Source organism: Heptranchias perlo, chromosome 4 (genome assembly GCF_035084215.1).
Source record: "Heptranchias perlo isolate sHepPer1 chromosome 4, sHepPer1.hap1, whole genome shotgun sequence".
Classification (NCBI taxonomy): Eukaryota; Metazoa; Chordata; class Chondrichthyes; order Hexanchiformes; family Hexanchidae; genus Heptranchias; species Heptranchias perlo.
In genome coordinates, this window is record NC_090328.1 from 4,920,372 (window position 1) to 4,935,428 (window position 15,057).

General features: G+C 48.0%; 1 protein-coding gene across 1 annotated transcript in view; it reads right to left on the bottom strand.

Moving 5' to 3' along the window:
• Positions 1-9,172, bottom strand: part of LOC137320391 (pikachurin) — a 60,305-nt gene extending 51,133 nt beyond the window's left edge. Inside the window, exons 1-2 of the mRNA XM_067982092.1 lie at positions 9,116-9,172; positions 6,474-6,656 (exon numbers count right to left, since the gene is read on the bottom strand). Of these exons, the coding sequence (XP_067838193.1) occupies positions 6,474-6,656; positions 9,116-9,172 (240 nt within the window). The remainder of the gene's footprint in view (positions 1-6,473; positions 6,657-9,115) is intronic.
• Between the last annotated feature and the right edge of the window lie 5,885 nt (positions 9,173-15,057).

Sequence of the window (15,057 nt, forward strand, 5' to 3'; positions counted from 1 at the left end):
TCAGGGCGAAAGAGAGATCCGACTGCTAAGGAGATAAGTGAAGTCTAATCCTGTGCGGATCTAAGGAAAGCCCAGATGTAGCCCTTGCAGAGCTAACTTTAGCACAGCAGGATGAACATTTAAAGCGACAACGCCCACTCAATGAAAGGGCTTTTCAGTTTACTGGAGCGTACACCTCGAAACAGATATAGGATGTAACGTCTAATCAGTAAGGAGCACGCTACAGGAAAATTAAAAAACCGTTTCATCGAGAGGGCGTCGTTACTTTTTTCTTTAAAAAAATAATTCACGACAATCTTGGAAAAGGTCAAAGGGGAGGGAGGAGATTTGGGATTAGTGTTTTCCACACTGAGGGGCCAAATCTGTATCTGGTTAATTATTTTTAATTGTCATCATTTTCAAACGAATTGAGCCTTTAAATTAACGTCAAATCCCTGCCAGCTACCGTGGAGCTTTTTTGTAAAGAAGGAACTTGCGTTTCTACAGCGCCTTTCACCACCTCAGGGCGTCCCAAAGCGCTTCGCGGCCAATGGAGTGCTTTTACAACGTGGTCACTGTCGTAGAACGCTCCGCATTTTAAGTTGCGTGACTGAAATAAATGAAACACGAAGGGATCACGAAGGACCAGAGCGCAGGCGAGCGGAGGGAATGAACGAGGAGCCCGGTACGGGGAATGGTTGCACTTTATTTACAAAACGCAACTTTTAAGAAGGGAAATTGGTCTGACAGCGCGCGCTGCCTTTAAATGCAAATTTAAAGGGAAGGGGGCATCGCTCAGTGTAAACCACCACCTGCGAATCACGTTAAGAGCAGATTTCCTCCGTCAGTGGGGTCTGTTAATGACATCTGGGATACAACCGGGAGAAAGAACTTGCTTTTCTACAGTGTCTTTCCCCACCTCAGGACGTCCCAAAGCGCTTTACAGCCAATGAGGTGCTTTTACAGCATGGTCACTGTCGTAGTAATGTAGGAAACTCAGCAGCCACTTTGCGCACAGCAAGATCCCACAAACAGCACTGAGATGATGACCAGATAATCTGCTTTTTGTTGGTTGAGGGATAAATGTAGGCCCAGGACACTGGGGAGAACTCCCCTGCTCTTCTTCAAAATAGCAGACATGGGATCTTTTACATCCACCAGAGAGGGCCTCAGTTTAACATCTCACCCACAAGTGCAGCACTCCCTCAGTACTACACTGGGAGAGTTAGCTTGGATTTGGTGCTCAAGTCTCCAGAGTGGGACTTGAACTGATGACCTTCTGACTCAGAGACAAGAGTGTTACCCACTGAGCCATGACTGACACAGGAAAATTTTGGTCAAGTTCATTTGTAGCCAGTCTCCTTCACATCCTGGGAGAGATAGGACCACCTGTAGTTCTCATTCACTGCCCTCCTCCTCCCTCAGCTCCCACCTCTTCAATATTTAATGGATTGCCCACACACTAAATCTGAGTCTGGGTCTGTCACCTGCGGACTAGAGGTCGTCTCCCATTCCAGTTCTCCCCCTCTCCGTGTCCAGATCTCCCCCTCTCTCCGTGTCCAGATCTCTCCCTTTCCAGATCTCCCCATCCCTCCGTGTCCAGATCTCCCCCTCTCTCCCTCTCCACATCTCCCCCTCTCCAGATCTCCCCCTATCTCCGTGTCCAGATCTCCCTCTCCACATCTCCCCCTCTCTCCCTCGCCAGATCTACCATATAAGACCATAAGAGATAGGAGCAGGAGTAGGCCATTCGGCCCCTCGAGCCCGCTCCGCCATTTAATGAGATCATGGCTGATCTGACTTTTACCTCAACTCCACTTTCCCGCCCTTTCCCCATATCCTTTGACTCCCTTGATCAAAAATTTGTCTAACTCAGCCGTGAATGTATTCAATGACTCAGCCTCCACAGCTTTTTGGGGTAAAGAATTCCAAAGATTCACGACCCTCTGGGAGAAGAAATTCCTCCTCATTTCCGTCTTTAACGGGCGACCCCTTATTCTGAGACTATGCCCCCTAGTTTTAGATTCCCCCATGAGGGGTAACATCCTCTCAGCATCTACCCTATCGAGTCCCCTCAGAATCTTGATTGTTTCAATAAGATTTCCTCTCATTCTTCTAAACTTCAATGAGTATAGACCCAACCTGTTCAATCTTTCCTTATAAGACAACTCTTCCATACCTGGAATCAACCTAATGAACCTTCTCTGAACTGCCTCCAATGCAAGTATGACCTTCCTTAAATAAGGGCACCAGAACTGTACGCAGTACTCCAGGTGTGGTCTCACCAGCACCCTGTACAGTTGTAGCATGACTTCCCTGCTTTTATACTCCATCCCCCTCGAAATAAAGGCCAATATTTCGTTTGCCTTCCGGATTACCTGCTGCACCTGTATGTTGACTTTTTGTGTTTCATGTACGAGGACACCCAGATCCCTCTGTACCGCAGCATTTTGTAGTATTTCTCCGTTCAAATAATATTTTGCTTTTTTATTTTTCCTCCCAAAGTGGATGACTTCACATTTTCCCACATTATATTCCATCTGCCAAATTTTTGCTCATTCGCTTAACCTGTCAATATCCCTTTGCAAACACTTTGTGTCCTCATCGCAACTTGCTTTTCCACCTATCTTTGTGTCATCAGCAAATTTGGCCACAAGACACTCTGTTCGTTTATCCAAGTCATTGATATATATTGTAAATAGTTGAGGCCCCAGCACTGATCCCTGCGGCACCCCACTAGTTACAGATTGCCATTTTGAAAATGACCCTTTTATCCCGACTCTTTGTTTTCTGTTAGTTAGCCAATCCTCTATCTATGCCAGTATATTACCCCCAACACCATGAGTTCTTATCTTGTGCAGTAATCTTTTATGCGGCACCTTATCGAATACCTTTTGGAAATCCAAATATACTGCATCCATTGGTTCCCCTTTATCCACCCTGCCTGTTACTTCCTCAAAGAACTCTAATAAATTTGTCAGACATGATTTCCCCTTCATAAAACCATGTTGACTCTCCTTGAATTGTATTATGAGTCTCTCAATGTCCTGCTACTACTTCCTTAATAATGGATTCTAGCATTTTCCCAATGACAGATGTTAGGCTAACTGGTCTATAGTTATCTGCTTTCTGTCTCACTCCCTTCTTGAATAGGGGTGTTACATTTGCGGTTTTCAAATCTGCTGGGACCTTTCCAGAATCTAGTGAATTCTGGAGGATTACAACCAATGCATCCACTATCTCTGTACCACTTCCTTTAAGACCCTCGGATACAAGCCATCAGGTCCAGGGGACTCTCTCCCTCTCCACTTCTCCCCCTCTCTCCCTCTCCAGATCTCCCCCTCTCTCCATGTCCAGATCTCCCCCTCTCTCCATGTCCAGATCTCTCCCTTTCTCCCTCTCCAGATCTCCCCCTCTCTCCGTGACCAGACCTCCCCCTCTCTCCCCCTCTCTCCGTGTCCAGACCTCCCCCTCTCTCCCCCTCTCTCTGTGTCCAGACCTCCCCCTCTCTCCGTGTCCAGACCTCCCCCTCTCTCCGTGTCCAGACCTCCCCCTCTCTCCGTCTCCAGACCTCCCCCTCTCTCCCCCTCTCTCCGTGTCCAGACCTCCCCCTCTTTCCCCCTCTCTCCGTGTCCAGACCTCCCCCTCTCTCCCCCTCTCTCCGTGTCCAGACCTCCCCCTCTCTCCCCCTCTCTCCATGTCCAGATATCTCTCTCTCTCCCAGTCCAGATCTCCCCCCAGCCCCCTGAAGTGAGCTCACTCCTACCCTACAGAGTACAGGCCACGAGATGGCTACACTCAGGGGAGTTACTATTTTACAATGTTACTATGTTATTGTGTTACTGTTTTACTATCTTACTGTGGTATTGCATCACTGTTACTATGTTAATGTGTTACTATGTCACTGTTACTGTGTTACTGTTTTACTATGTTTCTGTGTTACTATGTTACTATATCACTATGTTTCTGTGTTACTATGTTACTGTATCACTATGTTACTGTGTTACTATGTTACTATATCACTATGTTTCTGTGTTACTATGTTACTAAATCACTATGTTTCTGTGTTACTATGTTACTGTATCACTATGTTACTGTGTTACTATGTTACTATATCACTATGTTTCTGTGTTACTATGTTACTATATCACTATGTTTCTGTGTTACTATGTTACTATATCACTATGTTTCTGTGTTACTATGTTACTAAATCACTATGTTTCTGTGTTACTATGTTACTGTATCACTATGTTACTGTGTTACTATGTTGCTATATCACTATGTTTCTGTGTTACTATGTTACTATATCACTATGTTTCTGTGTTACTATGTTACTATATCACTATGTTTCTGTGTTACTATGTTACTGTATCACTATGTTACTGTGTTACTATGTTACTATATCACTATGTTTCTTTGTTATTATATTACTGTGTTACTATGTTTCTGTATTACTCTGTTACTATATCACTTTGTTGCTATGTTACTATATCACTATGTTACTATGTTACTATATCACTATGTTTCTGTATTACTATGTTACTATATCACTGTGTTGCTATGTTACTATATCACTATATTTCTGTATTACTATGTTACTATATCACTATGTTTCTGTATTACTATGTTACTATATCACTGTGTTGCTATGTTACTATATCACTATGTTACTATGTTACTATATCACTATGTTTCTGTATTACTATGTTACTATATCACTATGTTTCTGTGTTATTATGTTACTGTGGTACTTTGTTATTATATTACTGTGTTACTATGTTTCTGTATTACTCTGTTACTATATCACTTTGTTACTATGTTACTATATCACTATGTTTCTGTATTACTATGTTACTATATCACTGTGTTACTATGTTACTATATCACTATATTTCTGTATTACTATGTTACTGTATCACTGTGCTACTATGTTACTATATCACTATGTTTCTGTGTTATTATGTTACTGTGTTACTTTGTTATTATATTACTGTGCCACTCTGTCACAAAAGGGTACAGGATTCAGTGAAGACCTAGCATTGGTCAAACAATGCAGGGACCCCGTTAGAAATAAATCATTTTAAAGTTTTTTTTTAAATTTAAAACTCCATAAAAACATTTTTTAAACTTACCTCGAGGCTGTGGTCACCTGACGTTGGTTGCCATGGCTCGTCCTATGTTGGAAAGGGATGTGGGAGAGGAAGGTAAGTGGACAGTAGCACGACCTGCCTTCCAGAACAAGTAATGCAGGACTCACTCAGGGCTGCAAAATCAATGGAAGAATGTGACAGAAAGTAGTGTGACCGAAATATCGTCGCACACAGAGTGACACAAGTGTGACTGTGACAAAAATATGACAGAAATAGTGTTACAGGAAGTAAGTGTTACACTGCAGCAAATGTATACAGACTATTAACATATAAAAGATAGATCTGTGGATCAGTAAGATTACCTAGAATACAACTTCAAAGTAAGTCAGGAAAATAAGATCAGTAAATACAAATGGAAACTAGTGAAAAATAAATTTCGGGCAGTTAGGAGGAAAAGTTTCTTTGTTCAAAGAGTGACTAATGTTTGGAATAATCAGAGTAATGGCGGGGGGGGCGGGGGGGGGGGGACTAGAGTTATTCAGAATACAATTAGATGCCAGGCTCGGGCTCGATGGGCCAAATGGCCTCCTTCTGTGCTGTAACCACTCTATCATTCTATGGTTCTAGGTTGGGAGGATTATGGTACCGGAGGGAGGGACATCCATGAATCGAAAGGCTTTGAGGCCAGAATCAGATCATCCATGATCTCATTGAATGGCGGAGCAGGCTCGAAGGGCCGAATGGCCTGACTCCTGCTCCTATCTCTTATGGTCTTTTCCAATCCCTGAATTCTCTGCTCTTCCGAAACTCAGTTCCCTGGGTCGCACCTCTCGAACGCCAACTTGGGCAAGGTACAGGAAAGCTCCTTATGCCCGCGGGTGTCGTACCCTCCCAAAGGCAGAGCAAAGGGACAAAATCGGCAGCATCAAGAGCCCGATGGTTGTGGGGAGCGAGGGGGAGCCTGAGGGAGGTGAGGAGTTCCCCCAATCTGCAGGTTTGATGGCACAGTGAGGGTGGGAGGAGGAGAAGGGTGGCGAAGGATGGGATATCTGGGAATCAGGAGCTCTGAGGCATGCCGTCCACTGCAGCATGAGTAACGTAGGGATTGAAGGGAGGCAGAGGTCCACTCTGCGCTTCTGGCCCCCTTCCTTTGAAGCCACCCACGACACGGGTTACCAGGACCGTTATCTGTTTGACCCTGTGAGGTCTGAACCTTTCACGAGGCTCGATGACAAACAACGAACCAAAAGGTCGCAATCCTTCGGGATATTTACAAATGGGGAGTTGGCTGACAGATGTGGTGAGGGGAGGGTCAGGCAGATAGTTCACTCAGGCCCCCCCACCGTGTGTGTGTGTGTGTGTGTGTGTGTGAGAGCGGGAATCACTGTGTCGAGGTCACATCACTTTGCCTGTTGTTTCTTTGAGAGACAGCGGGCAGAAATCGGGCGGCTTCTGTTCCGTCCTCTTGCTTCGGTACTGAGGCTGAGCTAGGATCAAATCAGGCGCTCTCTTCAAACGGTCACCTTGGAGTCCGGCCTCAGCTGGCCGCTGTAGGGTGTGGTCTTTACGTAGGGACCCCAGGAGAATCTGGCACCAAAAGCTCACTTTGTTATCTGATAGGTGAACCTCTCTCTCTCTCTCTCTCTCTCTCTCCATTACGACTGTTGGTACCTCTGTTCCATCAGTACTTTCGTCAGTGCTCCATCCCATACAACCTCACTCCTCCCCACACATCCTCATCGTGCCCCTCTCTTACGCTAACTCATTTAAGAACAAGGGGGGGGCACAATCTTAAAATTTAGAGCCAGGCCATTCAGGAGCGAAATCAGGAAGCATTTTTTTCACACAAAGGGGAGTGGAAATCTGGAACTCTCTCCCCCCAAAAGGCTGTGGATGCTGGGGGTCAGTTGGAATTTTCTAGACAGAGATCGATTGATTGCTGTTGGGTATCAAAGGATGTGGAACCAAGGCGGGGGATGGAGTTAAAGTGCGGATCGGCCGTGATCTAATCGAATGGCGGTACAGGCTCGAGGGGCTGAATGGCCTCCTCCTGTCCCCATGTTCCTATTGCTTTCACCCCCAGGTTGTCTGAGCTCCTCAACTTTGACCTCCAATCCACAACCTTTGGCTTTTGACACGATTGGGTCGGACTGAGCCCCGTCGTGGCGAGTGGGTAGATTTTTCTGTTGTGCGTTCGTCTCCACTTTGGATTGTGGAAAGCGCCCGGGATAGCAATTACAGACTCAAGCTGTTCAAACCAGGGTCCCACACCTGCAGAGGCCCCGCACCATGTAGCTCTGGAATTCCCTTCCCAAACCTCTCCGCCTCTCTCTCTCCTCGTTTGACTTGCATTTTAATATTCTCATCCTTGTGTTCAAATCCCTCCATGGCCTCGCCCCCCCCTTACCTCTGTAACCTCCTCCAGCCCCTACAACCCTGGCCGCAGAGTCTAGAACTGGGGGATCATAACCTCAAGATAAGGGGTCGGCCATTTAGGACCGAGATGAGGAGGAATTTCTTCGCTCAGAGGGTTGTGAATCTTTGGAATTCTCTACCCCAGAGGGCTGTGGATGTTCAGTCATCGAGTATATTCAAGACTGAGATGGAACGGGACACTAAGGGAATCAAGGGATATGGGGATCGGGCAGGAAAGTCGGGAGCAGGGGGGAATCTAAACTGTAGGACCCCAGGGTGAAGTACTGGTGGATACAGGTCTGAAAATGGGGGAGGTGGGGGGGGAGAAAAGGGGATGGGGGGGTGCGGATTAAGAGAGCCGCACAAAGAGTGTATTGTACAATGAAGAAGGTGTTAGCCGTGGCTCAGTGGGAAGTTCTCTCGCCTCTGAGTGGGTTCAAGTCCCACTCCAGGGTACAAAATCTAGGCCGACACTCCCAGTGCAGCGCTGACGGAGTGCTGTAGTGTAGGAGGTGCCGTCTTTGGAATGAGACATTAAACCGAGGCCCCGTCTGCCCTCTCAGGTGGACGTAAAAGATCCCAAGGCCACTGTTCGAAGAAGAGCAGGGGGGAGTTCTCCCCGGTGTCCTGGGTCAATATTTATCCCTCAACCAACATCACTAAAAAACAGATTACCTGGTCATTATCACATTGCTGTTTGTGTGATCTTGCTGTGCGCAAATTGGCTGCCCCGTTTCCTTCACATGCGACTACACTTCAAAAAAAATGTACTTAATTGGCTGTGAAGCGCTTTGGGACGTCCTGAGGTTGTGAAAGACGCTGTAGAAAAAACAGAAGGCTGCTAGTTTCATGCATAAACAACTTGCATTTATATAGTGCTGTTAACGTAATAAAATGTCCCAAGGCGCCTCAAAGGAGCGATTATCAAACAAAATTTGACACCGAGCCACATAAGGAGATATTAGGACAGGTGACCAAAAACTCGGTCAAAGAGGCAGGTTTTAAGGAGCGTCTTAAAGGAGGAGAGAGAGTCGGAGAGGTTTAGGGAGGGAATTCCAGAGCTTAGGGCCGAGGCAGCTGAAGGCACGGCCGCCAATGGTGGAGCGATTAAAATCAGGGGATGCGCAAGAGGTCAGAATTGGAGGAGCGCAGAGATCTCATAAGAACATAAGGAATAGGAGCAGGAGTAGGCCATACGGCCCCTCGAGCCTGCTCCGCCATTCAATCAGATCATGGCTGATCTTCGACCTCAACTCCACTTTCCTGCCCAATCCCCATATCCCTTGATTCCCTTAGTGTCCCGTTCCATCTCAGTCTTGAATATACTCGATGACTGAACATTCACAGCCCTCTGGGGTAGAGAATTCCAAAGATTCACAACCCTCTGAGTGAAGAAATTCCTCCTCATCTCAGTCCTAAATGGCCGATCCCTTATCTTGAGGTTATTAACCCCAGTTCTAGACTCTGCAGCCTGGGGAAACAGGAGGGTTGTAGGGGCTGGAGGAGGTTACAGAGGTAAGGAGGGGGCGAAGCCATGGAGGGATTTGAACACAAGGATGAGAATATTAAAATGCAACTCAAATGAGGAGAGAGAGAGGCGGAGAGGTTTGGGAAGGGAATTCCAGAGCTACATGGTGCGGGGCCTCTGCACTGAGTAAGCCTGGGGAGAGCAGCACGTGCGCTGGCATGGTGCCTGAGGGCAGACTGTCTGATCTTTGGACAGGAGTCACGAAGAAGCCCGGGAGAGTGTCTGGAAACGTGCCTGCACATTCCAGCCTGCCATGCGCCCTGTCTCCAGCACAGTACAATGCAGCCCTGTGTCCCGACTACTCTTCTCAATGGGTCCCTTTCAGTCTGCAAAAGGCTGGTAATTGTCCGCTCGATCTGCAGCCTGTTTCGACCCCGCATTAACTGCAGACGATGGGGTCAAATGTCTGGCTCCCAGGACCACCCTCGCCCCCGCCTTATAAGTATCTCCCTCGAGTCCGGGATTTCCTGGCGATGGTCGTCCGACCTGGTACAGACCCTTCCGTGAGCAAATGCACACCTGGTACAGGTGATACTGGCAACCAGAGAAACTGGCATCCCCACTGCTCTCACTGGGGAATATTGGAACACTTTCACTTCCTGTACCAAATGCCAGCATTAAACTCCCAGGGCAGGTACAGCACGGATTAGATACAGAGTAAAGCTCCCTCTACACTGTCCCATCAAACACTCCCAGGGCGGGTACAGCACGGGTTAAATACAGAGTAAAGCTCCCTCTACACTGTCCCATCAAACACTCCCAGGGCGGGTACAGCACGGGTTAAATACAGAGTAAAGCTCCCTCTACACTGTCCCATCAAACACTCCCAGGGCGGGTACAGCACGGGTTAAATACAGAGTAAAGCTCCCCCTACACTGTCCCATCAAACACTCCCAGGGCAGGTACAGCACGGGTTAGATACAGAGTAAAGCTCCCTCTACACTGTCCCATCAAACACTCCCAGGGCGGGTACAGCACGGGTTAAATACAGAGTAAAGCTCCCCCTACACTGTCCCATCAAACACTCCCAGGGCAGGTACAGCACGGGTTAGATACAGAGTAAAGCTCCCTCTACACTGTCCCATCAAACACTCCCAGGGCGGGTACAGCACGGGTTAAATACAGAGTAAAGCTCCCTCTACACTGTCCCATCAAACACTCCCAGGGCGGGTACAGCACGGGTTAGATACAGAGTAAAGCTCCCTCTACACTGTCCCATCAAACACTCCCAGGGCGGGTACAGCACAGGTTAAATACAGAGTAAAGCTCCCTCTACACTGTCCCATCAAACACTCCCAGGGCAGGTACAGCATGGGTTAGATACAGAGTAAAGCTCCCTCGACACTGTCCCATCAAACACTCCCAGGGCAGGTACAGCATGGGTTAGATACAGAGTAAAGCTCCCTCTACACTGTCCCATCAAACACTCCCAGGGCGGGTACAGCACGGGTTAAATACAGAGTAAAGCTCCCTCTACACTGTCCCATCAAACACTCCCAGGGCGGGTACAGCACGGGTTAGATACAGAGTAAAGCTCCCTCTACACTGTCCCATCAAACACTCCCAGGGCGGGTACAGCACAGGTTAAATACAGAGTAAAGCTCCCTCTACACTGTCCCATCAAACACTCCCAGGGCAGGTACAGCATGGGTTAGATACAGAGTAAAGCTCCCTCTACACTGTCCCATCAAACACTCCCAGGGCAGGTACAGCATGGGTTAGATACAGAGTAAAGCTCCCTCTACACTGTCCCATCAAACACTCCCAGGGCAGGTACAGCACGGGTTAGATACAGAGTAAAGCTCCCTCTACACTGTCCCATCAAACACTCCCAGGGCAGGTACAGCACGGGTTAGATACAGAGTAAAGCTCCCTCTACACTGTCCCATCAAACACTCCCAGGGCAGGTACAGCAAGGGTTAGATACAGAGTAAAGCTCCCTCTACACTGTCCCATCAAACACTCCCAGGGCAGGTACAGCACGGGTTAGATACAGAGTAAAGCTCCCTCTACACTGTCCCATCAAACACTCCCAGGGCAGGTACAGCAAGGGTTAGATACAGAGTAAAGCTCCCTCTACACTGTCCCATCAAACACTCCCAGGGCAGGTACAGCACGGGTTCGATACAGAGTAAAGCTCCCTCTACACTGTCCCATCAATCAGAGAAGATCGCCCCCTTCTGTACTGATGTGATATTTTCCATCCCATCCACATGTGGTCTTTCTGAGTGAGATTGCTTGTGCTGCGTTTGAGGTAGTTTTGTGCTGGGGAGCTGGACTGTTGAGCTCCCTTCACTCTCCGTGCTGTGCGCACACCTGCCCTGCGGACTGATTCTCAGAGCGACAACTATCTCATCCCATGATCTTCTTTTCCCAAATTATTTTTGCCTCTTCTCTTAGGGAAGGGCTGATCCGTTCTGGGTGCGGCTTCTACAAACAGCAGTTTATCCCCCAGATCTCACACAACTGGCCGTTCCTGATGCGTAAGCCCAGACAATGAGCACCAGATGGCCATTCGGCTGTGGGAGGCTTCACCCCCCATGCCCGATCCGGTCCTCACCGGCAAGCGGGAGCAGGGATCCTCGTTCTTCCACTTGTCGCTGGACTATGAACACCGAAGCCCAGTGTTGCGAACCCCTAATGCTGCCAGGCTGAGATCAGCTTTTTTAAAATTCGTTTATGGGATGTGGGCGTCGCTGGCGAGGCCGGCATTTATTGCCCATCCCTAATTGCCCTTAAGAAGGTGGTGGTGAGCTACCTCAGTACAGACTGGAGACCCCGAGAGACACTGCCCTGTGAGATTTAGAACACCAGGTACTGTAGGACAGTGAGTCCACACAGCTTTAGGGCACCAAAAAATCTCTCTGTCCCTCTCAGTCTCTCCCCTTCTGCTCACCCTTTGTCTATCTTTCTGTTTCTCTCTCTCTGTCTCCCTCTGCCTCTCGCTCTGTCTTTCCGTTTCTCTCTCTCTCTCTCTGTCTCCCTCTGCCTCTGTCTCTCTCTCTCTCTGTCTTTCCGTTTCTCTCTCTCTCTCTCTGTCTCCCTCTGCCTCTGTCTCTCTCTCTCTCTCTCTTTCCATTTCTCTCTGTCTCCCTCTGCCTCTCGCTCTGTCTTTCCGTTTCTCTCTCTCTCTCTCTGTCTCCCTCTGCCTCTGTCTCTCTCTCTCTCTCTCTTTCCATTTCTCTCTGTCTCCCTCTCTGCCTCTGTCTCTGTCTCTGTCTCTCTCTCTCTCTTTCCATTTCTCTCTGTCTCCCTCTCTGCCTCTGTCTCTCTCTGTCTTTCCATTTCTCCATCTCTCTGTCTCCCTCTGCCTCTGTCTCTCTCTCTTCCTCTGACTTTCCATTTCTCTCTCTCTCTCTCTGTCTCTTTCTGTCTCTCTCTCTCTGCTTCTGTCTGTCTCTCTCTGCCTACCTTTCCGTTTCTCTCTCTCTCTCTCTGCCTCTGTCTGTCATTCCGTTTCTCTGCCTTTCTCTTTCCCTGTTTCTCTTTCAATTTCTCTCTATCTTTCTCTCTTTCCCGTTTCTCTCCGTCTGTCTCTCTCTCTTTCTCTTCCTCTCGTTTTCTCTCTTCTCTCACTCCTTGTACCGGGCATTTAATTCCACATTCGATGGGAACTGATGTTCCTATTTATTTCTGATATAATTAAGTGTATATGTTTTGAAACGTGCGAGTGTTATGTACAGAAATCCGGAGGCTCCCTGATAGCAGCAAACTTTGTTTAACTCCAACCTCCCACTTCCTCAATCTCGGGTCATCTTTCAGCATCTTGTAACCTTGCTCGGGCCGAAATTAAATCTCAATTTTCAGGCTGAAGCCAACTGCACAGAGACAGTGAAGGGGTTTGATGGGGTGGTGGAGATAAAAAGCTGGTATCAGTAAAAGTGACCATGAAGTTGTCAGACTGTCATTAAAAACCCAACTCGTTCACTAATGTCCTTTAGGGAAGGAAACCTGCCGTCCTTACCCAGTCTGGGCCTATATATGACTCCAGCAGAGAAGTGGTGAACGGTTGTTTTTCGGACTGGAGGGAGGTATACAGTGGTGTTCCCCAGGGATTGGTGCTGGGACCACTGCTTTTCTTGATGTATATTAATGACTTGGACTTGGATATACAGGGCACAATTTCAAAATTTGCAGATGACACAAAACTTGGAAGGGTAGTGAACAGTGAGGAGGACAGTGATAGACTTCAAGAGGATATAGACAGGCTGGTGGAATGGGCGGACATGTGGCAGATGAAATTTAACGCAGAAAAATGCGAAGTGATATATTCCAGTAGGAAGAACGAGGAGAGGCAATATAAACTAGAAGGCACAATTCTAAAAGGGGTACAGGAACAGAGAGATCTGGGGGTATATGTGCAGAAATCATTGAAGGTGGCAGGGCAGGTTGAGAAAGCGGTTAAAAAAACATATGGGATCCTGGGCTTTATAAATTGAGGCATAGAGTACAAAAGTATGAAACTCATGATGAACCTTCATAAAACACTGGTTCAGCCACAACTGGAATATTGTGTCCTGTTCTGGGCACCGCACTTTAGGAAAGACGTGAAGGCCTTAGAGAGGGTGCAGAAGAGATTTACTAGAATGATTCCGGGGATGAGGGACTTTAGTTACGTGGATAGACTGGAGAAGCTGGGGTTGTTCTCCTTGGAACAGAGAAAGTTGCAAGGAGATTTGATAGAGGCGTGCAAAATCAGAATAGATAGAGAGAAACTGTTCCCATTGGTGGAAGGGTCAAGAACCAGAGGACATAGATTTAAGGTGATTGGCAAAAGAACCAAAGGTGACATGAGAGAAAAACATTTTTACACAGCGAGTGGTTAGGATCTGGAATGCACTGCCCGAGGGGGTGGTGGAGGCAGATTCAATCGTGGCCTTCAAAAGGGAACTGGATAAGTACTTGAAAGGAAAAAATTTGCAGGGCAGTGGGGATAGGGCGGGGGAGTGGGACCAGCTGGATTGCTCTTGCATAGAGCCAGCACGGACTCGATGGGCCGAATGGCCTCCTTCCTTGCTGTAACCTTTCCACGATTCTATGATTCAGTCCCACACCAATGTGGTTGACTCTTCACTGCCCTCGGTTGTATCAAACTGCGACAAGCCACATGGATGGCAGCGGTTCAAGGCGGCAGCCCACCATCTCAAGAGATGGGGCAATAATTGTTGGCCTTGCCAGTGACGCCCACAACCCAAGAACGAGTAATTAAAACAAATATACTTATATGTTTTATGCAATAAAATCTACAAGGCACAAGTCAGGAGTGTGATGGAATACTCTCCACTTGCCTGGATGAGTGCAGCTCCAACAACACTCAAGAAGCTCGACACCATCCAAGATAAAGCAGCCCGCTTGATTGGCACCTCATCCACCACCCTAAACATTCACTCCCTCCACCACCGGCGCACAGTGGCTGCAGTGTGCACCATCCACAGGATGCACTGCAGCAACTCGCCAAGGCTTCTTCGACAGCACCTCCCAAACCCGCGACCTCTACCACCTGGAAGGACAAGAGCAGCAGGCACATGGGAACAACACCACCTGCACGTTCCCCTCCAAGTCACACACCATCCCGACTTGGAAATATATCGGCCGTTCCTTCATCGTCGCTGGGTCAAAATCCTGGAACTCCCTTCCTAACAGCACTGTGGGAGAACCTTCACCACACGGACTGCAGCGTTTCAAGAAGGCGGCTCACCACCACCTTCTCAAGGGGCAATTAGGGATGGGCAATAAATGCCGGCCTTGCCAGCGACGCCCACATCCCATGAACGAATAAAAAAAAAACTGTGGGTCACTACCTTACATTAGTGTTATATACCTGATTTCAGCCACTCGGCAGTTTTGTGATGGCAAGCATCGCAGTGCCCAATTATAACCACACGGTGGTGCTGGAGCCCAACACTTGCTTCCATTCTATTTGCCCATCCTCTTCCCCCCCCAGAGCCCACTCTCCAGCCTCTCCTGTGTCGCTGTTTCCAACACGTTTCGTACGGGGAAAAGGCAGGACCAGCCGAGTACGCACTCGTGGCCATCAGGTCACGG